Below are 25,599 nucleotides of genomic sequence, written 5' to 3'. Positions count from 1 at the left end.
TATGTTGCTGGACTTTGAGTGGTTATACCAGAATAATGCCTGCGAATTTAGGTATCATCTTGGTATCATTCTTTTCAGCCAGGGGTCGGCTTTTATGTAAAAGCAATCCTAGCGGCTAATTAGCCTCTAGACCAAGGGTCTATGGCCCTCCAGTTGTTTAGGAACTGCAATTCCCATCATGACTAGACATGTCTGTGAATGTCAGCGTTTTACAATGCCTCATGGGATGTGTAGTTCTGCAACAGCTGGAGGGCCGTAGTTTGAGGATCCCTGCTCTAGACTGCTTTTACAAGCAGTGGGAGGGAATGTCTCCCCCCCCACCGTCTTCCATGGTTTTCTCTGGCTCTCCTGTCCCAACAGGGAACCTGAGAATGCAGCCGGTGGTTCCGCCAGCTGACCATAGAGCTGATCAGGGACCAGAATGGCTCCAATCAACTCTCTGGCCTAAGAAACCAGAAGCTACAAGCATTTCATGACTTAGATTTCGCCGGATATAAACAGCGCCATTGGGAAATTGGGAAAGCATTTTATCACAATGATCTTGGTGTGGTCAGATGCTTTGAGGGCAGAGGAGAGATCTAGGGTCTAATAGACCCCAATTTTTTCAAAAAGGAGTACCTGTCACTACCTATTGCTATCATAGGGGATATTTACATATTTACAACAATAAAAATGATTAAAAAATATATAAATGAAAGGAATAGTTTAAAAATAAAATAAAAAAGCAAAATAAATTATAAGCACCCCTGTCCCCCCCTGCTCTCGCGCAAAGGTGAACGCAAGTGTCGGTCTGGCGTCATATGTAAACAGCAATTGCACCATGCATGTGAGGTATCGCCGCAAAGGTCAGGTCGAGGGCAGTCATTTTAGCAGTAGACCTCCTCCGTAAACCTAAAGTGGTAACCTGTAAAGGTGTTTAAAGGCTTTTAAAAATGTATGTAGTTTGTCGCTGCTGCACGTTTGTGCGCAATTTTAAAGCATGTCGTGTTTGGTATCCATGTACTCGGCCTAAGATCATCTTTGTAATTTCATCAAACATTTGGGCAATATAGTGTGTTTTAGTGCATTAAAATTAATAAAAGTGTGTTTTTTTTCCAAAAAAAATTTATTTGAAAAATCGCCGCGCAAATACTGTGTGAAAAAAAAAAACACACCCACCATTTTAATCTGTAGGTCCTTTGCTTTAAAAATATATATAACGTTTGGGGGTTCAAAGTAATTTTCTTGCAAAAAAAAAAATATTTTTTCATGTAAACAAAAAGTGTCAGAAAGGGCTTGGTCTTCAAGTGGTTAGTGATGTGTGACATAAGCTTGTAAATGTTGTGCATAAAATTCCAGGACAGTTCAACCCCCCCCTCCCATGACCCCATTTTAGAAAGTAGACACCCCAAGCTATTTGCTGAGAGGCATGTCGAGTCCATGGAATATTGCATATTTTGACACAAGTTTCGGGAAAAAGACAATTTTTATTTTTTTTGCGCAAAGTTGTCACTAAATGATATACTGCTCAAACATGCCATGGGCATATGTGAAATTACACCCCAAAATACATTCTGAGTATGGGGATACCACATGTGAGACTTTTTGGGAGTCTAGCCGCGTACGGGACCCCGAATTTCAAGCACCGCCTTCAGGCTTTCTAGGTGTAAATTTTTTATTTCACTCACTGCCTATCACAGTTTCGGAGGCCATGGAATGCCCAGATGGCATAAACCCCCCCAAATGACCCCATTTTGGAAACCAGATGCCCAAAGCTATTTGCTGAGAGGTATGGTGAGTATTTAGCAGATCTCGCTTTTTGTCACAAAGTTTTGAAAATTGAAAAAAAAAAAAAAATACATTTTTCTTTTCTTTTCTTTCTTCATTTTCAAAAACAAATGAGAGCTGCAAAATACCATGCCTCTCAGCAAATAGCTTGGGATGTCTACTTTTCAAAATGGGGTCATTTGGGGGGGGGGTTGTGCTATCTTGGCATTTTATGGCCTTCAAAACTGATAGGTAGTGAGGAGTGAAATCAAAAATTTACGCCCTTAGAAATCCTGAAGGTGGTGCTTGGTTTTCGGGGCCCCGTACGCGACTAGGCTCCCAAAAAGTCCCACACATGTGGTATCCCCGTACTCAGGAGAAGCAGTATTTTGGGGTGTAATTCCACATATGCCCATGGCCTGTTTGAGCAATACAGTGGGGACAGAAAGTATTCAGACCCCCTTAAATTTTCCACTCTTTGTTATATTGCAGCCATTTGCTAAAATCATTTAAGTTCATTTTTTTTCCTCATTAATGTACACACAGCACCCCATATTGACTGAAAAAACACAGAATTGTTGACATTTTTGCAGATTTATTAAAAAAGAAAAACTAAAATATCACATGGTCCTAAGTATTCAGACCCTTTGCTCAGTATTTAGTAGAAGCACCCTTTTGATCTAATACAGCCATGAGTCTTTTTTGGGAAAGATGCAACAAGTTTTTCACACCTGGATTTGGGGATCCTCTGTCATTCCTCCTTGCAGATCCTCTCCAATTCTGTCAGGTTGAATGGTAAACGTTGGTGGACAGCCATTTTTAGGTCTCTCCAGAGATGCTCAATTGGGTTTAAGTCAGGGCTCTGGCTAGGCCATTCAAGAACAGTCATGGAGTTGTTGTGAAGCCACTCATTCATTATTTTAGCTGTGTGCTTAGGGTCATTGTCGTGTTGGAAGGTAAACCTTCATCCCAATCTGAGGTCCTGAGCACTCTGGAGGTGGTTTTCGACCAGGATATCCTTGTACTTAGCCGCATTCATCTTTCCCTCAATTGCAGCCAGTCGTCCTGTCCCTGCAGCTGAAAAACTCCCCCACAGCATGATGCTGCCACCACCACACTTCACTGTTGGGACTGTATTGGACAGGTGTTGAGCAGTGCCTGGTTTTCTCCACGCATATTGCTTAGAATTAAGGCCAAAAAGTTCTATCTTGGTCTCATCAGACCAGAGAATCTTATTTCTTACCATCTTGGAGTCCTTCAGGTGTTTTTTTAGCAAACGCCATGAGGATTATGGAGGCCACTGTGCTCTTAGGAACCTTAAGTACAGCAGAAATTTTCTGTAACCTTGGCCAGATCTGTGCCTTACCATAATTCTGTCTCTGAGCTCTTCAGGCAGTTCCTTTGACTTCACGATTCTCATTTGCTCTGACATGCACTGTGAGCTGTAAGGTCTTATATAGACAGGTGTGTGGCTTTCCTAATCAAGTCCAATCAGTATAATCAAACACGGCTGGACTCAAATGAAGGTGTAGAACCATCTCAAGGATGATCAGAAGAAATGGACAGCACCTGAGTTATATATATGAGTGTCACAGCAAAGGGTCTGAATACTTAGGACCATGTGATATTTCAGTTTTTCTTTTTTAATAAATCTGCAAAAATGTCAACAATTCTGTGTTTTTCTGTCAATATGGGGTGCTGTGTGTACAACAATGAGGAAAAAAATGAACTTAAATAATTTTAGCAAATGGCTGCAATATAACAAAGAGTGAAAAATTTGGTGATCTGAATACTTTCCATCCCCACTGTATAGTAACAACTTTGTGCAAAAAAAAAAAAGTTTGTCATTTTTCTGCAACTTGTGACAAAATATAAAATATTCAATGGACTCAACATGCCTCTCAGCAAATAGCTTGGGGTGTCTACTTTCCAAAATGGGGTCATTTGGGGAGGGGGGGGGTTTGTGCCATCTTGGCATTTTATGGCCTTCAAAACTGTGATAGGTAGTTAAGAGTGAAATAAAAAATGTATGCCCTTAGAAATCCTGAAGGCGGTGCTCGGTTTTCTGGGCCCCGTATGCCTCTAGGCTCCCAAAAAGTCCCACACATGTGGTATCCCCATACTCAGGAGAAGCAGCAAAATGTATTTTGGGGTGCAATTCCACATAACCATGGCATGTGTGAGCAATATATCATTTAGTAACAACTTTTTGTAAAATTATTATTTTTTTTTGTCATTATTCAATCACTTGGGACAAAAAAATAAAATATTCAATGGGCTCAACATGCCTCTTAGCAACTTCCTTAGGGTATCTACTTTCCAAAATGGGGTAATTTGGGGGGGGGGGGTTCGTACTGCCCTGCCATTTTAGCACCTCAAGAAATGAGATAGGCAGTCAAACTAAAAGCTGTGTAAATTCCAGAAAATGTACCCTAGTTTGTAGATGCTATAACTTTTGCACAAACCAATAAATATACGCTTATTGACATTTTTTTTACCAAAGACATGTGGCTGAGTACATTTTGGCCTAAATGTATGACTAAAATTGAGTTTATTGGATTTTTCTTATAACAAAAAGAAGAAAATATAATTTTTTAAAAAAATTTTCGGTCTTTTTCCATTTATATCGCAAAAAATAGAAGTCACGGAGGCACTCAAATACCATCAAAAGAAAGCTCTATTTGTGGGACAAAAAGGACGCAAATTTCGTTTGGGTACAACATTGCATGACTGCGCAGTTACCAGTTAAAGCAGCGCAGTGCCAAATTGTAAAAAGTCCTCTGGTCTTTGGCCAGCCAAATGGTACAGGGCTGAAGTGGTTAATAGTTGAAAAGTAATATGAAACATCATGAACAAAAACACTGTTCGAATTGATAGTTAGCATTAGACTATTGCTGTTAAAATTTTTAGAACTCATTGTAACATCCATTTCTTGGAGTACATTAAAGAGTTTGTAAGCAAGTGCAGTTAGTCTGCAACTAGGCGGCTCTGTCCCAAAATGGTGTAGGGGTACAGGGACTAGTGTAATCAAGTTTTAGGTCCCTTTTAGCTGGAGTCCGCCTCTAGTGATGTAATGGGTGGGGTTAGTGCCAAAATATATGCCAGGTTGGGAGGAGTCTAGTGCTGGTGGGGCATGGTAGCCAATTACCCCACATCTATACAGATGTAGTCAGCACAGCCAAGGCCCTGCTCAAGGCAGTAGTCCCAGAAGTGTACAGAGTTCAGTAGGAGCTGTGGCAGCAGTCCTGTCTCTTGGACTAGAGGAAAGTTGTGATCTGGATGCATAGAGTTTAACAGTCAAGTCAGAGACCTCTGAGTGAGTACTAACATCTTTTGTACCTGGCTTGGTATGGAGTAGGGCTTGGAATGAGAGACTGGATTACTATAGAAGGCACCTTGTTAATCTCGGCTGACAGAGTAGGATGCTTCACCCTGTGAATGTCGGATTGATTAGAGCCGAATGCTAAAGATATGTTATAGAGGGAGATGGGTCCCAACACTATGGTGCTTTCAAGGAGAGAGAGATATTATACAACAGAAAAAATGGCTTAAAAGTGATGAGTATGGTGCTGTTTCCACCTGACAGCAACATGAGCCAATAGCTCTTGCTGCTGCACGAACATCCTCTAAGAGAAAGAAAGACAGGGAGGAAAAACTGCAGCTGGGCAAAGTGCTGGATCAATACAGGACTCTGGTAAGTGTTTTGGAAAAGGGGGGGCAGCAAGTGGCAGGGAATGCATTAAGGTAAAAAATGTTTTCGCTTTAGAAACACTTTAAAGCAGAGTTTCGCCCGCCCCTTTAAAAATTAAAAATCAGCAGCTACACATACTTTAGCTGCTGACTTAACATTAGGACGCTTACTTGTCCTGGAGTCCAGCCTTGCCGGCACCTCAGCTGATATTTACATCGGCTGGTTGGGTGCTGCCGCCTGCATTGCGAGTAAGGAAATCCGGCAGTGTAGCCTTTTGGCTTCACAGCCGGGTCCCTACTGTGCATACGGGAAGCGCTCTCTCACTGGCCCGGCAGAGGGGGAGGGAGGAGTAGGGGGGCCGAGCTGCTGATGTAAATTCGCCACGGCCAGGTCTCCTGGAAGTGGGGACAGGGTACCTGTAAGGAAAAAAAAAAAAAAAAAAAAAGAAAAAAAAAAAGGTATATCCCCCCCCAAAGGTGCCAAATGTGGCACTGAGGGGGGAGCAATCAGATAAGCAGAAGCTCCACTTTTGGGTAGAACTTTACTTTAAGGGACACAGGAAATCTTTCACCTGCAGGGTATAAAGTAACCTATAGGAAGACTAGACACTGACAAAAAAAAAAAAAGTAGGCCAGGCCAGGATAACCCCTCCCCCTTCCAGCATACCTCAGTTTTGGCATAAAGCAGTAGCGAAAGCTTGATCATAAACACAGAGGGGTGGGACCTGTGTTCAGCAATGGACTCCAAGAAAAGGATTTTCTGATGAGTGCAAAACTCCTAAGTGCCTTCTCAACAACAAAGGAAGACTTTAACCTTTGAGAAATCCAAAAGCAGTCAAACTGAGGGGTGGGCAACACAGCAAATTTAAAAAAAAAACACAGTAATAGCCCCAAAGAAACCACAGATAACTGGGGTCTGTCTACTGCTCAAAGGACCTTACACCCGAAGCAGGCATCAGTTGAGGCTGCAATGTCCACCTAGAACTTTGCGAACGTGTGAACAGTGAAAGACCAGGTGCAGCCATGCAAATCGAGGGAAACATTTTCTGGACACCTGAAGCTCCAGAAGCACTCAGATATAGTAGAGTGCACCTTGATAGGTAAAGGTGGAACCTGATCCATAAGCTTGGATGATGGTCAGTCACAAGGGAACATACAAGAGGAGCTATATGGGGGACAACCTGTACAAAGGTTGTAATAAATTAGTGAATGGGCATTGCTGTCTGAAACAAGTTAGAAGCCTAGCCCTTGATAGTGCTGAGAGCCAAATGCTGGTCCAGACCCAGCTGCAGGGAGCAGAGGATTTCTCACATGGAGAATCCCCTTGCGTGTAAGCAACCAGACAAGTGAAGTATGCCTTCCACATCTGATGATAAACCTTGAAGGAAAAGAGACTTTCAAGCTTTTATTTTTGTAGGAATCACAGATTCAGAGATGCCACTGTCCCTCAGAACCTACAGTCACACTGTTAAAGCCAGCAACTGTGAAGCAGGGCAGTAAATCTGACCTTGGGACAGAAGACCCAGACAAACTGACAGAGCCAACAAAGTGTCTGCCAAGAGATTTACCAGGTTGCCATACCACAGCCACCTGACCTAGTCCAGAGCACTGAGGATTACTGGAATGCTCTAAATCTCCAACCTGCAAAGCAAGCAAAAAAAAATGTTTCAGCATAGATCAGAGTGTACTGATCCCGTGGAACCACCAGAACATCCACTGCTTTTGTCCGTGGATTCCTGCACCTAGATAACACACCTGTCTGGTTTGTTGCTAAACCTGGAGGTACACATCCACCTTACCCAACCAGTGACACAGGTCCTAGAACACCTCCAGGTGTAGGGACCACTCTCCTGTGTCCTGGGGCTGCAGTCTGAGGCAATCTGTCTGTCAATTTCTACGCCTGACATGTACATGGTTGATGTACGCCACTGACATGGCATTGACAATTAAATCCAGTTTGATTATCCCTTCAAACATGTTGGTCCAATGCTGAAAGGACAGAAAAATTGCCAGAAGCTCCAAGGTGTTTATCAGGTGATGAAACTCTGCTGAAGACTGTAAGGACATGGATCACCTGCTGATGGCACTGTGGTTCTCTGGGCAGAGGGTTGTAATTCTAATGTCCACCAGTGGGTATCTCCCAGAAGGCAGCATCAGTTGGAATGGATTACTGGGGTCTGCTTAGAGACACCCGCTGGTGGACACCAGAATTGCAACCTTCTGGCCCAAGATACCACAGTACCACCAGCAGGTGATCCAGGTCCTGACAGAAGACTTCGGGTGACAGTTTGGTCCAAACCCCAGTTTGACCTGAACTTTTTCCCATCTGGCACCCTGTTCGGCAGACAGGCAAAAAAAAAAAAAAAAAGCCAGCAAAGAAACATCATTTAATATCAATAATAATTTACTTTAATATCGATTTATTTATTCCAGCAATTTACTTTTATCTTGAAGTAGCGTGGCGAAAAGGCTTCAAAGGAGTTTTTTATGGCATTTTTGTCCTCATTAAAGTGGTAGTAAACAAGGAAAAAAAAACAAAGAACCTGCAAGACAATAGCATAATGTGCTAGTATGCATAATAGCACATTATGAAATACTTATCTTAGAACGAAGCCCTGCAGTGGTGCTCCGTCACCGCTGAGGGAGATGACATGTTCCCTCTGCATTTCTTCCAGGATCGCTGGCTCCAGCGCTGCGGGTGGCCGGAGCCACGACTCTGTTCCGGCAGGATACGTAGGACCTGCAGAGTGCATGCACCGCTGATGTCAGCGGCTGCATGCAGGGTCAATTTCTCCTAAACTGTGAAGGTTTAAGAGATATTATTTGTACCTACAGGTAAGTCTTATTATAGGCTTACCTGTAGGTAAAAATCAAGTGGGGTATACATCTGCTTTAAAGAGATTTAGCTCATTGCCTGTTTTGGTGAAAAGGAGACAAAAAAAAAAACAGGAGAAATGTTGGCTATAGTTAGGCTACAAGGGACACTGAAAAGAGGGCCTGTGTGTTCTCAGAAAAAAAAAATATATTAGCAGATTACCATCATTTTATTTTGAAGCTGTTTAGTGAAGCTCTCAAAAGAGGAAACAAAGCTGCATCCTGCGATGTCTTCAGCATTGGAACTTGATGGAGCTTCTTCTGATTTTACTAAAGCCACATAGGAAGAAAATGTAACACTTAGTGCAACTAATAAATCAACTAAACTTTATTTGCATCTGCAAGGATCATAAAGCATGACCTCTCATACAATGATAAAAACAACATAAGCAGCAATATATAAAAATTATAGGAATTACAGAAGAAATGTTATAAAAAATATGGCATACATATTCATTAATGCAGAACTCCATTCAGACAGCTAAATACACAGTTAAAATACATATATAAGTACTGTTTTACCTGCCAAAGTATATATAATTCTGTACAGCCAGTTTGTGGTTTTCACACATCTATCACACTGCAGAGCCTGACAGGTAACACACTGCTGCTCCAGGTTCAGCAAGAAGTAGCAACGTTAACTCAGGTAGCAGCCGGAGTCAGAAGACGGGAGTCATCCTCCGGACTGTGCAATGTGCCATTATATGTGCATAAAACACAAAATTGGATAAACAAAATCTCAAATCCTTTAGGAGATCAAGAGGAAAAAATATTACAAGTTTGTGTTTAGCTGTTAGCTTGGAGTTTTGCTGTATACAACATTGGTTGTTTAGTGCTAAATATCCAAATTTTATGGGTAATTAAAAAACACTTTTGTAAAGTTCTAACCTCTTTTGATGTTTAACCCACAAAGGAGAAGCAGCGTGAGAATGTTAATAAAATTAAGCTTTTCAAATACATGTCAAGAGGGATTGTACTGTTCTGACTGGATGTTTTTGTGTTGTTACCCATAATAATGGTATTAAAAGGCTGACATGAACAGCAAGGCGCTGTTCTGATGCTTATGAATCAAACATAAAGCTGACCTGCATTCTCCTATACTTCACTATTGGCATAATACTGTGGTGGGCAGTCTCACTGACCCAGAGGTGTAACTAGAACCTTCAGGGCCCCGGTGTAAGAAACCATGATGGGCCCCCCTTCTATCCGAGCCCCGGGCTTCCAATTTTGCGAGGGTGTCCATAGACATCCTCCTAGAACCGTGCTTCCCGCATGTCCCCTGAGATGTGAATCCAGCGCAATCACAGCAGCCCTTTACCATGTGATCAGCTGATCGCATTTAAACAGACTTGTCGGTTATCTGCAGCCCTTTCCTCCCACGCTGTGTCTGTGTTAGGAAAGGACTGCCGTTAACTGTCAAGTATGTCAGTAAATTGTTTACACTGATAATCAGTGCCCCAATCATCAGTGCCATCTATCAGTGCTCATCAATGCCACCTAATAGTGCCCATCAATGCCGCCTATTAGTGCCCATCAATGCCGCCTATCAGTGCCCATCAATTCCACCTACAAGTGTTACATATTAGTGCGCATTATTGCCACCTAACAGCGTCCATCAGTGCCACCTACTGTATCAGTACTCTTCAATGCTGCCCATCAATGCTGCCTGAGTAATGCCTATCAGTGTTCCTCAGTGCCCATCAGTGTAGACTATGAGTTCTGCCTATCAGTGCTCATCAATGCCGATCAGGGCCACCCATCAGTGCACATTAGTGCCTCCTATCATTGCTGCCTATCAGTGCTCATCAGTGTAGCCTGTGCCCATCAGTGCCTCCTATCAGTGCTCATCAGCATCTCCTATCAGTGCTCATCAGTGCCTCCTATCAGTGCCTCCTATCAGTGCCCATAAATACCTCCTATCAGTGCCCATAAATGCCTCCTATCAGTGCCTTCTATCAGTGAATCCTAACAGTGCCCATAAATGCCTTCTATCCATGCCCATTAGTGCCTTCTATCGGTGCCCATCAGTGAATCTAACAGTGCTCATCAGTGCCTTCTATAAGTCCTCATCAGTGCCTTCTATTAGTGACCATCAGTGAATCCTAACAGTGCCTTCTATCAGTGCTCATCAGTGCCTTCTATCAGTGTCCATCAGTGCCTCCCATCGCTGCTTTCTATCAATGTCCATTAGTGACTCCTATCAGTGCCTCCTATCAGTGTCCATCAGTGCCTCCTATCAGTGTCCATCAGTGCCTCCTATCAGCGCCCATTAGTGACCATAAATGCCTCCTATCAGTGCCCATCAGTGAATCCTAACAGTGCCCATCAGTGCCTTCTATAAGTGCTCATCAGTGCCTTTTATCAGTGTCCATCAGTGCCCAACAGTGAATCCTATTAGTGCCCAAAAGTGAATCCTATCAGTGCCCAACAGTGCCTCCTATCAGTGTCCATCAGTGCCTCCCATAGCTGCCTTTTATCAATGTCCATCAGTGACTCCTATCAGTGCCTTCTATCAGTGTCTCCTATCAGTGTCCATCAGTGCCTCCTATCAGTGTCCATCAGTGCCTCCTATCAGTGTCCATCAGTGCCTCCTATCAGTGTCCATCAGTGCCTCCTATCAGTGTCCATCAGTGCCTATCAGTGTCCATCATGCCTCCTATCAGTGTCCATCAGTGCCTCCTATCAGTGACCATCAGTGCCTTTTAACAGTGCCCATTAGTGAATCCTAACAGTGCCCATTAGTGAATCCTAACAGTGCCCATTAGTGAATCCTAACAGTGCCCATTAGTGAATCCTAACAGTGCCCATTAGTGAATCCTAACAGTGCCCATCAGTGAATCCTAACAGTGCCCATCAGTGAATCCTAACAGTGCCCATCAGTGAATCCTAACAGTGCCTCCTAACAGTGCCCATCAGTGCCTCCTAACAGTGCCCATCAGTGCCTCCTATCAGTGCCCATCAGTGCCTCCTATCAGTGCCCATCAGTGCCTCCTATCAGTGCCCATCAGTGCCTCCTATCAGTGCCGTCTGCCTACTCAGGACAGCATGGCTCTGAGCGGAGAGCATGTTTCTCATGGAACAGCAGCACAGAGACACCGGCATTGACAGTTTTATCTCCCCCTCCATCCATCCTCTCTTGCACGGGATGACAGAGGACACAGCCAATCTGCTCCCCCTTCTCCCCCCTCCTGTGTGTGCTCCATGGGAAATGTGAGCTCGTTCACACTTGACTGCCCACGGAGCACACACAGGAGAGGGGAGGGGGGAGAAGTGGAGCAGATCGGCTGTGATCTTGGTCATCCCGTGTGAGAGGACGGAGGGAGAGGGAGATAAAACTGTCAATGCCAGTGTCTCTGTGCTACTGTTCCATGAGAGACACGGTCTCCGGTCAAAGCTGAGTGAATAGCAACCCCGCTGGGGTCCCTGACAGTGACGGAATACCAGGGCCCCATCGCAAGTGCGACTGTTGCGACCCTGGTAATTCCGCCACTGCACTGACCAAGAAGAAGGTAGCAGGTGAGACATTTATTGTTCAATTTCAGAAGTGCTAGGGGCATTTGTGATGATCTTTGATGATATGTACTGCCGTTTTAATATTAACTATAAGTTTTCAAGATCTCTCAAAGTGCTGCACAATGTAATGAGGTAGTTTTATCTAGTACAATATGTAAAACGTTCCAAGGACAGATGCATACAATTTAAAAGCATTGAAACATTGTAGCAACAACTAGAATCTATTTGAAATGGGGGGGGGGGGGTATATAAAGAAGAATATTGGTTTGCCCATCAAATATGAAAGCACTATGTCACAAAAGAAAATAACCTAGCTCAGGCTGTATGCTTGTCTAAAGAGGTGGCTGATTAAGGCCCCTTTCACACTACCGTGAATTGAAAGTCACGTGATTTTACCACGACTTCAGGGAGATTTGAGGTCTATGGACCTCAACTCGCATCAAAGTCGGACCAAAGTAGTGCTGGGACTACATTGAAGTCGGCATGACTTGAAGTCGCACTAATATGAATGGTAATCATTGGAAATCATGGGGAACGACTTGTCATACGACTTTGCAGTCCCAAGTCGTACAAGTGTGAATGGGGCCTAATTGTTTTTTTAACATGAAGGGATCAAAATTCCTGTTCCAATAAGCCATCACTGCTTTAGCTAAGAACGTGTCATAGGACACTTCATAAGTCTTAATAGGCCATAAACTGTGTCTTGAAATATCTTCAGTTTTTATATAACTGCTCCAAATATTATTAATACTATGAACCCACAATAAGTGGTACTTTCATCATGGTTCAAGGATAAAAATGTAACACAACTATCTGTCTGCTATATAAAACATAATCATTTGCATAATCTAAGACCACAATGCTTCTTCACCTTTTAAACTATTAATTTTAAATATGAACAAAAAACAAAAGGCAGTATTGTATCCCATTAATGAGTATGAAAGTGGCACCTCACCAACCACACATACTCAGATCCCAATTGGGAATACACATATCCCAGGATCATTTAACTAGCTTCCAACTCTATAGAGTCCAAACCATTTTGGGTAACTGACCTCTAAAATGTAACAGGCTAATGATTAACCACTTAATACCGGGCACTTTCCCCCCTTCCTGCCCAAGCCAATTTTCAGCTTTCAGCACTGTTACTTTTTAAATGACAATTGCGCAGTCATGCTACACTGTACCCATACAAAATTTGTATCATTTTGTTCCCACAAATAGAGCTTTCTTTTGGTGGAATTTGATCACCTTGTGGTTTTTATTTTTTGCTAAACAAATGAAAAAAAAAAAGACAGCAATTTTTTAAAAATAAAAGATTTTCATGTTTCTGTTATAAAATTTTGTAAATGAGTAAGTTTTCTCCTTCACTGATGAGGCTGCACTGACGGGCACTGATGGCCCCTGATAGGCTGCACTGATAGGTGACACTGGTGGGCACTGATAAGTGGCACTGATGGGTACTTATGGGGGCACTGATAGGTACTGATGGGTGGCACTGATAAATGACACTGATAGGCATCACTGATGGCACTGGCAGGCATTGCTGATGGGCACATCCCTGGTGGTCCAGGGTGGCATACCTGGAGGGCGTCTGTTGTGGGCATCCCTGGTGGTCCCGTGCGGGCATCCGCGGGGGGGGGGGGGGGGAGGAGGAGGGGTTTTGGGACTCTGCGCTGACAGACCCCCCCATCAGGAGAGCCACCGATCAGCTCTCCTCTACTCGCGTCTGTCAGACGCGAGTGACGAAAAGCCTATAAAACGGCTCTTCCTGTTTACACTGTGATCAGCCGTGATTGAACGCGGCTGATCACGTGGTAAAGAGCCTCCGTCAGAGGCTCTTTACTGAGATCGGTGTGTCAGACTGACACACCACACCACCGATCGCCGCGTGCCCCCCCAGGCACGTGTTTGCGGCTTATCCTGCTGGACGTCATATGATGCCCAGTCAGGATAACTGAACCACCGGTTGGGAAGTGGTTAAAGGAGAAGTCCAGCCAAAGCTTGTTTGGCTGGGCTTCTCCTATGGATCACAGGAGTGCAATTCATTTTGCACTCCTGTGACCCATTTTCAGCAGAGAGCGGACTTAAGTCTGCTCTCTGCTGACGTCACAGGGATCAGTCCAGGCATTGAGCCATCCCGACAAGCCACTGAGAGCCTAGGACGGCCGCTCCCTGCCCCTATCAAATTTCTTTATTGTGCAATTAATGTGTTACTAAAAAAGAGTGTTTTTTTTTTCTTTTTTTTAACCCTTGGGCATTACTGTTGCTCAGCCTTTTAGAATCTATTTAGAAAAGAAGGATTTAGATACACACAACCACATAAATTACTCAATATAATAATTAGCAGTTTAGTCTTTCTCAGGAACCAGAGTACCTGCTGGTGGCACTGCGGTCCTCCGATCTGAATGTTGTAGTTCCAGTATCCAACAGGGGGCGCCTCTAGACAGCCAGCGGGTACCAGGAATTGGTCAGCTCTTCATGCTGAATGTTGGGAGGGCATTTAAGTCCTCCTCTAGCTTTCCCCAATGCCTCCTTGTTTTGACATGTGTGCCATACATCCTGATCTTAATGCCTTTGCCCTGATCCTTGCTGACATTTACCTTTTAGTCTGATTACTCTGCATCTACCTGTTCCCCACTCTGTTCCCCTTCCTGACCCATCTCAGCCTCTGTTCCTTGCACCTTCTGCCTTACTTGATCACCCCCCCCCCTTTGCTTGTATATAGTGTATCATAGTTACTTTGTTAGGTTGTTTTTTTAGTAGGTTTCACTTGTCACACGTGTTTCACTATTGCTTGAATATTGTTTGTGGTGCTGGATGGGTCTTCGCTATTTTTAATGAAGTGATTGTAAAGGTTATTTGCACAGAGCAGCCCCGAGCCTCCTGTTCTGGGGTCCGCAGCTAGCATTTTGGGCTCTTCCTCTTTTCTGTGTGCCACCATAGAAAACTGCTTTCTATGGTGGGACACGTGCGGACTCTATCCTGAGTGGCGCTGTGCATGTTTGTAGACACACACAGCACATCTCGGCCCTGCCAGCCCACTCCCTCCTCACTGGATTTGATTGCCAGCAGCAGGGGCCAATGGCTTCGGCTACTCTCACTGAGTCCAGTTGTGGGATAAAGAGAGCACTGCTGCTCTTGGGCACAGTGCTGGATCGATATCGGGCTCAGATAAATGTTTATGGGGGGCTGGGGGAGATGCACATAAAAGTTTTTTCACATTAATACAGAGATTGCATTAAAAGTAGAAAAACTTAAAGACTTTAGAACCTTTTTAACCACTTCCCGCCAGGAGGGTGTACATGGACATCCTCCCGTTTCAGTGGTAATACCGGGCTGATGCCTGCACCTACAGGCATCAACCCGGTATTGTTCTCTTCAGCCGGTGATTCCTTGCACTGTAAGAACAATCATAGCGGCAGTTCAGCCGCTTGATCATTCTTACAGGCGGTGGGAGGGAACAACCCCCCCCCCCCCCCTTCTGTGCTTCTACCGACTTGCCCGTATGATCCGTGAGCCGGATCAAGATTTCTGGGGAACAGATGCTTACATTCCTTGTAATAAGAATAAAAGTGATCAAAAAAAATTTTTAAAGGGAAAGTGTAAAGAAATCAAAAAATCAAAATATCAAAATAAACAATAAAAAAATATTTTTTTTTTTTAAAATGCCCTCATCCCCGCAGAAACAAACGCATACGTACATCACGCCCACATATATAAACGGTATTCAAACCATACATGTGAGGTATCACCGCAAACGTTGGAGCGAGAGCAATAATTATATACCAAGAACTCCTCTATAACTCTAAACAGCTAACCTGTAAAAAAAAAATTTAAGTGTTGCCTATAGAGATTTTTGAGTACCAAAGTTTGGCGCCATTCCACAAGCGTGCACAATTTTCAAGCATGACATGTTAGGTATCTATTTACTTGGCGCAACATCATCTTTCACATTATATAAAAAAAATAAGGCCAACTTTAGTGTTTTTTTTTTTCTTTTAATTCATGAAACAATTTTTCCAAAAAAAAAAGTGTTTGAAAAATTGCTGCGCAACTACCATGTGACATAAAAAGTTGCAATGGTCGCCATTTTATTCCCTAGGGTCTCTGCTAAAAAAACATATATAATGTTTAGGGGTTCTAAATAATTTTCTACCAAAAAAATTACGATTTTTACATGTACAGTAGGAGCGAAGTGCCAGAATTGGCCCGGATGGGAAGTGGTTAATAAACCTTATCAGAATTGCACTTAGTTTGTGTCAAGTCTCCTTTGTACAGCTACACAGATCTGGTCACCCTTAATTTTGCTGGATATCAGCACTTGTATCCTAACAGTCATGTGTTATATTTGCTGTAAATATCTGTAAGAGTGTTGTGTTGTAAATGGAGAACAGTGATCAGAGCTTTTGTATATGCTCACATAATCTCTATAAGTTTAGAGCACACCCAACCAATTAAAAAACAAAGTCTAAGAAAACCATTATTCTGCACATCAAATCTTTCTTTGCCTGAGAAACAGACCAATACATGTACCTGAGTTCTTTTCACATGACCCAAAGAGTTTGCGAGGTTGAAACATGAATGCAATTTCCTCACTGTTCAACCTTTTCCTCTTCTGTTGTGGTTCTGTATCATCTAATATAAACATTTTGATAAGAAACACAAATTTAAAAAAGTAGCACAATGAAAAAAAACATAACCAATTTAATGGTTATCTGAATGCTTGGAAAACTACATTATTTATTTTCCTAATTTAAAAAGGAGTACATGCAATGCCAGATGCAAGGAATGAGTTAGAGGAGAAGCTCCCCTTCTTAAAAAAATAATAAATGCACATCTTTTCGCAGGTAAAAAATTGCATTTATTTATTTTTTTATTGGGAGCCTGGAAAGCATTGCACCCACGATCAGCAGATCGTGGATGCAATGCAAAGCTCTTGCAGACTCTTACATCGCACGGCCAAACAGTTAGACACTACCAGGAAGCATAAATAATCTACCTAGAGCACTGAACAGCGTTGTGGTAGTTCATTGAGAACTACAAGCTGACCGCCGCAAAGGTTGCTGGACCTTGTAGTTTTCCATTTGAGAACTCTGTGAATGAATGACGCGGATGGGTGGGCGGAGCCCTGCACTGCCACGTTCTTTGCAGATTGTGACAGATTGCAGGGGGGAGAAGATCCCCTGTTACTTGTCACAATGGAGAGTCAGAGGGGTGAGGGGGCCGGTGGATTTGTAACATGTTACATCCTAAATAGGAGTGCAACATGTTACAAAAGGTGAACTTATCCTTTAAGCTTCTGGCTATAAGAGTAAGTGGTGGGGAATCAGAATTTTACAGTAGCTCACAAAAGTATGTACACCCCTCACATTTTTACAAATATATCTTTTCATGCGACAACACTGAAGAAATTACACTTTGCTACAATGTAAAGTAGTGAGTGTACAGCTTGTATAACAGTGTAAATTTGCTGTCCCCTCAAAATAGCTCAACACACAGCCATTAATATCTAAACCCCTGGCAACAAAAGTGAGTACACCCCATAAGTGCACTCACTTCACACTGGGGCAGTGCGCTTGCAGGATGTAAAAAAAAAGTCCTGTAAGCAGTATCTTTGGGGTGGTTTGGGGGGCGCTGTATGCAGCACTCCTAAACTGCCCCCGCCCATTGAAATTAATAGGCAGTGCCGCAACATGGGAGTTTTTAACCCTTGCTTTGGCCGCTAGCAGAGGTTAAAAGCGCCCCGCTAGTGGCCGAAAAGCGACGCTAAAACGCTGCTAAAACTAGCTGTGCTTTGCCGCTAACGACGGGTGCTTTCAGTGTGAAAGTAGCCTAAAACTGTTTTTTTATTAAACACAACATTAAAATGTTTTCCCACTAGGCAATATTGGGAATCAATTAGAACTCTGGGAGCTGTCTAAAGGAGGAAGGACCCCGAAAAAAAAAAAAAAAAAAAAAAAAAAGGAATTCTCTCAAATGTGTCACCAGCTTCCCAGCCTATCAAATAAGAGAAAGGAGAAAGCCATATAACTATAAAACAAATAAATATAGCAAGGGATTTGTATCACCAAAACCCCAAGCAAGAAGGGAACTTTACGATGAGTACATCAAAACTTCTGGTTTTCTCATTTTGTTAAAGCTAAAGTTTTTGTTGTTTATAATCAGCACAAGATACAGTACTTATATTGAAGCTGGTGTGCTGGTGGTTGCGGTCTTCATTTAAATCTTCAATCCTTTGCCGCCGCCCCCCCCCCCATATCCCCGCATCGGTAATCTTGCAGTGCTGTGATTAGCATGAGCTAAACCTATCACAGGCACTTGTCAACTATGCCCGTTCCACCTCCATACTTCATTCTCAGAAGCTGTACAATAGCTTTCCAGCAATAAAAGGCACTCTACGAATGAAAAACAGGCGAAAGAATAAAATGTGTGCCTCCTCCATTCATAGAGGGCTTTTCATTGTGGGAAGCTATAGTACACCTTTGATAAATGGAGGAGGGGGCCGGAAAGAGTAGGCATAGTCGGCACTTTTACCATGTCCCGAGGCTCTTATTGACACCGGCAGCACCAGAAGATTACCGCTGCAGGGGTATACAGGGGAGGAGAGGAAATTAAGAGAGCTGCCACCAGCATAAGGGATGCTTCCTATTCAATGTATGTACCCTCCCATGTGCTGATTAAAAAACGAATTTAAACTTAGGCTTTCATTTTTATGAGAGGATGCCCAAAAGCAGTTGCAATTGAATAGACATTTGCACAATTGGGCATGGAAACGAACAGGCATCTGTCAACTGCAAACAAAGGCCACTAAATGTAGTCTAAAGCTACACTGAAGTATAACCTGAGATCATAAGGGATTGAAAACAGTTGGTGAAAAGAGCAATAAGGAATTTGTTACTCTAGATGCTTGCCTGCTTTTTGAAGTGGGAAAAAATGAGCAGGAGAAGAAGGAATGAAGATAGAAAAATGGTCAAAACAATCATGTCTTGGAACATAACTTTCAGATATAAGAGGAGCAGTGACTCTGCTGTAGATTTGGCATGAAAATAGCACAGCCAGCAGAACATCTTATTATATACTGTAAGATTAGTTCACAGAACAGAAGCTGCAAAGGCAGAGGTGGATGAGGATGGTCAGGGATTGAAAGCAGAGTGAGAGCCTCCACCTCCTCCAGAAAACTTATTTATTATTTACCAACATGCAAACATCAGTACTTTGACTTTAATGTACATTTGTTTCCCCCTAATGTAACTACTTCAAAGAACTGCAAAATGTGTGGTTGTGGGTTTTAAAACTGATAAAGCACGTGTATTAGTGACTAAGAGAAGGCAGGTATTTTGTGTTCATAACAGGAGACCACCAATGAAAGCTACTGAAATAACTTGGACAAAAAAGGTTAAAAGAAAGAAAAACTGGGTGTAAAAAGAAGTGTAATGCCGGCCATACACAATTCAAATTTCGTAAGAATTTTCTTTCGAAAATCGTATGAAAGAATTTTCGTACGAATTTCGCACGATTAGTGGGCTGCAACAATGGCTGATTTTTGTGCGGCAATCAAATTCGAGGAATCGGACATGTTGGAAATTTTTTAAAAAATTAACGATTTTCTAATCAATGATGGGAGAATCGTGCAAGCAATGTAATAAGAAAAGAAAATTTACGGAGAGAAAAGAAGATTCCCGCCCACGAAAATTCTTTTCTGTAGCAACATGAGGTGAAATTGAAGGCTTGGTCGGCCGAATTTCGAAAATCAATGGTGGCATCATCAGATCACAAAAAAAACGAACTTTCTGATTTTGAAAAGAAAATTTGTTCGAAATTCGACCATGTATGGCCAGCTTTAGGCTTGTTTCACATGGATGTTCTGTTTTTTGTTCAGTTACTTTTTTTGTGTGTAAAAAAAACAGATCAAAAACGGATACAGATGTCAATTTTTACATCCATTTTCATATCTGCTAACATTCGTTTTTTACAAAAAAAGAACTGACTGAACTGAACTTCAAACACTATATATAGCTGGTTGCTAAGGAGGGGGCCGGGAAGCCAGACCCCCCCCCCCCCCCCCCCAGGATCTTCGGGTCTAGTATGGATTCAGAGGGGACGACCCCCCTACGCCAACATTTTTTTTTACAAAAAATGGCGTGGGGTCCCCCCCCCCAAAATCCATACCAGAACGTTAACCGAGCATGCAGCCCGCTATGTCAGGAAAGGGAGGGGACGAGTGAGTGAACCCCCCCCCCCCAAACCATCCCAGGCCGCATGCCCTCAACATGGGGGTCGGGTGTTTCCTGGTTCCCTCCTTAGCAACCAGCAATATACAGTGTGTTTAATGAGGGGGGGGGGGGGAGAAAAAGGGTTTAAAAAACGGATGTAAGCTGATCGTCTGCTAACATCCGTTTTTCATCCGTTCTTTTTACGGATGAAAAAATAGGGTTTACTTACATCTTAAAATGGAGCTTAGCGGAGATGGATGTCAGAGGATGATCATCCGCTAATGTCCGCTAGCCCATAGAGATACATGTATGTCCGTTTTTCATCCGTCAATGGGTGAATGAAAAACGGACATACGGGACGGCCGTGTGAAAGGGGCCTAAAAAGAAGAAATGCAGAAAAAGGGGATACAGCTTTTTCTCATTCGAGCAGACATCGAAGCTTAAAGTGTTTGTAAACCTTTATATATACCCAGTGAAGTGAATGGCCTCAGGTGATACAAAGGCGACACAAATACTTCTACGTACGTTGTACAGTGCCTTGAAAAAGTATTCCAACAAAAAGTGGCACATAATTGTGAAGTGGAAGGAAAATTATAATAGGATTTTTATAACAGCTTACCTGTAAAATCCTTTTCTTGGATTACATCAGGGGACACAGAGCCATATTAGTTACTATGTGGGTTATAGGCCACCTTCAGGTGATGGACACTGGCACACCCTAAGACAGGAAGTCTACTCCCTATATAACCCCTCCCACTACTGGGAGTACCTCTGTTTTTGTAGCAAAGCAATATACGTGTATTAGAAGAGGGGAGGGATCTCTGTGTCCCGTGATGTACTCCAAGAAAAGGATTTTACAGGTAAGCTGTTATAAAAATCCTATTTCCTTTATCGTACATCACAGGACACAGAGCCATAGTAGTTACTATGTGGGATGTCCCAGAGCAATGCTAACTGAAGGGAGAGAGACACAACAAAAGTAGGGTACCATGAGACTAGAGGACTTGTACTGCTGCCTGCAGCACACTACGCCCAAATGCGATATCCTCATGCCTTTACATCCACCTGATAGAATCGGGTAAATGTATGGACTGAAGACCAAGTTGCGGCCTTACAGATTTGAGCCATGGATGCTTGATGATGCACTGCCCACGAAGCACTAACAGCCCTAGTGGAGAGGGAGGAATCCTCTTCTTCAAACTATAAGCTTGAACAATTACTTGCCGAATCCATTTAGAAATAGTAGATTTTAATGCCGCCTGTCCTTTTCTAAGACCTTCAGGCAACACAAACAAAACATCCGTTTTTTGGATCTGAGCAGTCCCCTTCAAGTAGACTTTGACTGCTCTCACCACATCAAGAGAATGTAGTGACTTCTCTTCCGTAGAACGGGGTTCTGGAAAAAATGAAGGTAGAACAATATCCTGGTTTAGATGAAAACCTGACACTACCTTCAGGAAAAAGTTAGGATGAGGATGCAATACCACCTTATCCGTGTGAATAATTAAATATGGCAAGAAAGAGCAGCCAACTCTGATACCCTTCTTACAGAAGATATGGCTACCAGAAAAATTAGTTTCCTTGTCAAAAGGACCAGGGGAATATGCTGTATTGGCTCAAGAACAAAATTCAAGTTCCAAGGGTTCAGGGGTGACCTAACCAGATGATTAAGGCACGTTACCCCCTGAATAAAGCTACAAACCAAAGAATGTGAAGCAACTGGTCGTTGGAATAATACCGATAAGGCCGAGACCTGGCCTTTGGTAGTACTCAAGGCCAGCTTCATTTCTAACCCCATCTGCAGAAAGTAAAGGATCCTACCTATGACGTATTTCCTGGGGTGGCAACCACTGGATTCACACCAAGAGACATATGCCTTCCAGACTCTATAATATATGATTCTGGAGGCCGGCTTCCTGGCATTAATCAAGGTAGATAGTACTGAACCTGATAGCCCACACTTCTTCAGAATATGGGTCTCAATAGCCAAACCGTTAAATTTAGCGTTTGTAAGGTAGGATGGAATACAGGACCCTGCGAGAGAAGGTCTGGACGTAGTGGTAGGGTCCATGGGTCCCCTACCGCCATCCTTATGATCTCTGCATACCAGGATCTTCTGGGCCACAAGAATCACTGACTTCCCTTCCTGCTTGATCCTGCGAAGAAGTCGTGGAAGCAGCAGAATAGGAGGGAATGCATAAATCAGTGAGAACTGATTCCATGGGAACCCCAAGGCATCTGTTCCGCACGCTAGCGGATCCTTTGTTCTTGACACAAGGTTGTCAATCTTTTTGTTGAACCTGGACGCAAATAGATCTACATCTGGTATTCCCCCATCTTTGGCATATTGTCAGGAAGACATTAGGGTGAAGGGACCATTCTCCGGGGAACAACTGCTGGCAACTCAAATAGTCCGTCTGCCAATTTTCTATTCCTGGAATGAAGACTGCCAATAGGGAAGGTACATTGTTTTCTGCCCAAGTTAGTATATGATTCACCTCTCTCTGGGCCGCACGACTTCTCGTGCCCCCTTGGTGATTGATATAGGCCACTGCTGTGGCATGGTCGGATTGGATCCTGACAGGACAATTCCGTAACCTCAACGTTCAGGCCCTCAGGGCTAATTGTGCTGCCTGAATCTCTAGAATGTTGATGGGCAAGGTAATTTCTGATTTGGACAATCGCCTCTTCCAGGACTGCTCCCCAACCTGAAAGGCTGGCATCTGTTGTTACCACCTTCCAGGTAACTGGTAAGAAGGATTTTCCCTTCTGCAGATTCTTGGTTATCAACAATCAACTGAGGCTCCGGCGCACCCTCGGAGACAGGCAAATTGGGAAATCTAGAGCTTGGACCTTCTTGTCCAAGAAACTGAAACTGAGCATAAGGAACGGCCTCGAATGAAGGCACCATCTTTCCCAACAACTTCATGCAAAGTTGAATAGAAGGATTCTTCCTTGCCTTGACCACCTGAATCAGTTCTCTTATGGCACTGATCTTCGTCGGCGGCAGGAATACCTTTTTCTGACTGTATCTATGATCAGACCCAAGTATTCTAATCTCCTTGATGGTTTTAAGGAACACTTCTCTAGGTTGAGAATCCAACCTAGGTATTCCAGGTAGTTGACTGTGGCGACCATACTTTGGTCTAAGCGGGCTACCCACTGGTCTATCAAGAGCAGATCGTCTAGGTAAGTTGTAATCGTTATACCTTGGGCCCTTAATCTAGCTAGAGGAGGGGCCAGGACCTTCGTAAACACTCGAGGTGCAGTAGCTAGACCGAAAGTCAGAGCTACAAACTGAAAATGAAGATTTTATACCTCGAAATGTAGATATTTCTGGTGAGCGGGAAAAATAGGCACATGGAGGTATGCATCCTTGATGTCGATTGACGCCAGAAGTTCTCCACCTTGTAGGATGGAGACTACTGATCGGATTGACTCTATGAGAAAAGAGCGGACATTCAGAAACCGGCTTAGATCTTTGAGATCTAGAATGGGTCTGACGTCTCCATTTGGTTTTAGAACCGTGAAAAGGTTTGAATAAAGCCCCAATCCCTGCTCTTCTATGGGGACTACTGAGATCACCTTTTGAGACAAAAAATGGTCCAATGCTTGAAAGAGAGATTTCTTTTTCTCTGGATCCTTGGCGTGTGTGTGTGTGTGTGGGGGGGGGGGGGGGTGGCGAGGAGGAGCTGGTGACAAACCGCCGCACAGTGGCGGTGGACGAATGGAGCGGCATTGCCTGATCGCTTCGCTTCCCCCCATCCATGGAGAGGGGGAGAGCTTCTACCCAGGTGGGGGGTGTTTTTGGTAAAAAAATCCCCCCCCCCCACATCTTACCGGAGCTGTGGGACTGCAAGCCAAGGAGAAATCTGCAGCTTCTGCTGACACAGAGTGATCTGAGGAAAGCATGACAAGGAATGTGCTCTACACAGCCCCCAGTGGTGACTTTTAGGCATGACAACATTTACTTTTTAAAGGAGACATTTCATAAGAGAATTTAAAATTCCTTAGAAATCTCCACTTACCTTTCCCGACGCAGGAATTCTGTGGTAAAACCAACAGACCCAATCTTCACCCCTCACGGTGGGCTCCGTTAAAAAACCTTCAGGAACCGGGGCCCCTTTTTATCGGGGGATCAACACTCCTGGATCCGTAAAACACCCCGCCAGGAAACTTTATGACTGAAAAAAACTAAGCCCTGGGTCCCGGGGTCTAGCTCTTTAAAAAGAGAAGCGTTACTTGCTAAACCTCGTTTCTTCCACCACGATGCCCAGGCACCATTCAATTCGGCCTGAAAAGTCACTTTGAATGGATCCGGTTGCATGGCCTGCCCCAGCAAGGAGTATTCCAGTGGAGCTCAGCATAGCACATCTTTACTCGTGACAAACACCTAAGATACTGGCGAAAAAAAACGGAGGTACTTCCAGTAGTGGGAGGGGTTATATAGGGAGTGGACTTCCTGTCTTAGGGTGTGCCAGTGTCCATCACCTGAAGGTGGCCTATAACCCACATAGTAACTACTATGGCTCTGTGTCCCGTCATGTACGATAAAGAAAAAAAGTTTTTCAAATGTTTTTACAAATAAATATCTGAAAAGTGTGGCGTGTATTTGTACTCAGACCCCCTTACTCTGATACCCTTAACTAAAATCTGATGGAACCAATTGCCTTCAGAAGTCACCAAATTAGTAAATAGAGTCCACCTGTGTGTAATTTAATCTCAGTATAAATACAGCTGTTCTATGAAGCCCTCAGAGGTTTATTAGAGAAGTGAACAAACAGCATTATGAAGGCCAAGGAACACACCAGACAGGTCAGGGATAAAGTTGTGGAGAAGTTTAAAGCAGGGTTAGGTTATAAAAAAACATCCCAAGGTTTGAACATCTCATGGAGCACTATTCAATCCATCATCCGAAAGTGGAAAGAGTATGGCACAACTGCAAACCTACCAAGACATGGCCGTCCACCTAACCTGATAGACAGGGCAAGAAGAGCATTAGAAAAGCAACCAAGGGGCCCATTGTAACTCTGGAGGAGCTGCAGATCCACAGCTTAGGTGGGAGAATCTGTCCACAGGACAACTTTTAGTCGTGCACTCCACAAATCTAGCCTTTATGGAAGAGTGGCAAGAAGAAAGCCATTGTTGAAAGAAAGCCATATAAAGTACCATTTGCAGTTTGCGAGAAGCCATGTGGGGGACACAGCAAACACGTGGAAGAAGGTGCTCTGGCCTAAAAGCAAAACGCTGTGTGGCGGAAAACTAACACTGCACATCACCCTGAACATACCATTCCCACTGTGAAACATGGTGGTTGCAGCATCATGTTGTAGGGATGCTTTTCTTCAGCAGAGAAGCTGGTCAGAGTTGATGGGAAGATGGATGGAGCCAAATACAGGGCAATCTTAAAAGAAAACCTGCTAGAGTCTGCAAAAGACTTGAGACTGGGGCAGAGGTTTACCTTCCAGCAAAACAACAACCCTAAAAACATACAGCCAGAGCTACAATGGAATGGTTTAGATAAAAGTATATGTATGTGTTAAATGGCCCAAAGTCCAGA

General features: G+C 43.5%; 1 protein-coding gene across 1 annotated transcript in view; it reads right to left on the bottom strand.

The window, feature by feature from the left end:
- Positions 1–25,599, bottom strand: part of SYCP2L (synaptonemal complex protein 2 like) — a 256,224-nt gene that overhangs the window by 56,396 nt on the left and 174,229 nt on the right. The window contains exons 29-30 of the mRNA XM_073632795.1: positions 16,360–16,461; positions 8,474–8,580 (exon numbers count right to left, since the gene is read on the bottom strand). Of these exons, the coding sequence (XP_073488896.1) occupies positions 8,474–8,580; positions 16,360–16,461 (209 nt within the window). The remainder of the gene's footprint in view (positions 1–8,473; positions 8,581–16,359; positions 16,462–25,599) is intronic.

The sequence above is a fragment of the Aquarana catesbeiana genome, linkage group LG05 (assembly GCF_042186555.1).
Source record: "Aquarana catesbeiana isolate 2022-GZ linkage group LG05, ASM4218655v1, whole genome shotgun sequence".
In the NCBI taxonomy this organism is placed as follows: Eukaryota; Metazoa; Chordata; class Amphibia; order Anura; family Ranidae; genus Aquarana; species Aquarana catesbeiana.
Note: the sequence above shows the minus strand (reverse complement) of the source record. Positions and strands in the feature narration are given on the sequence as shown.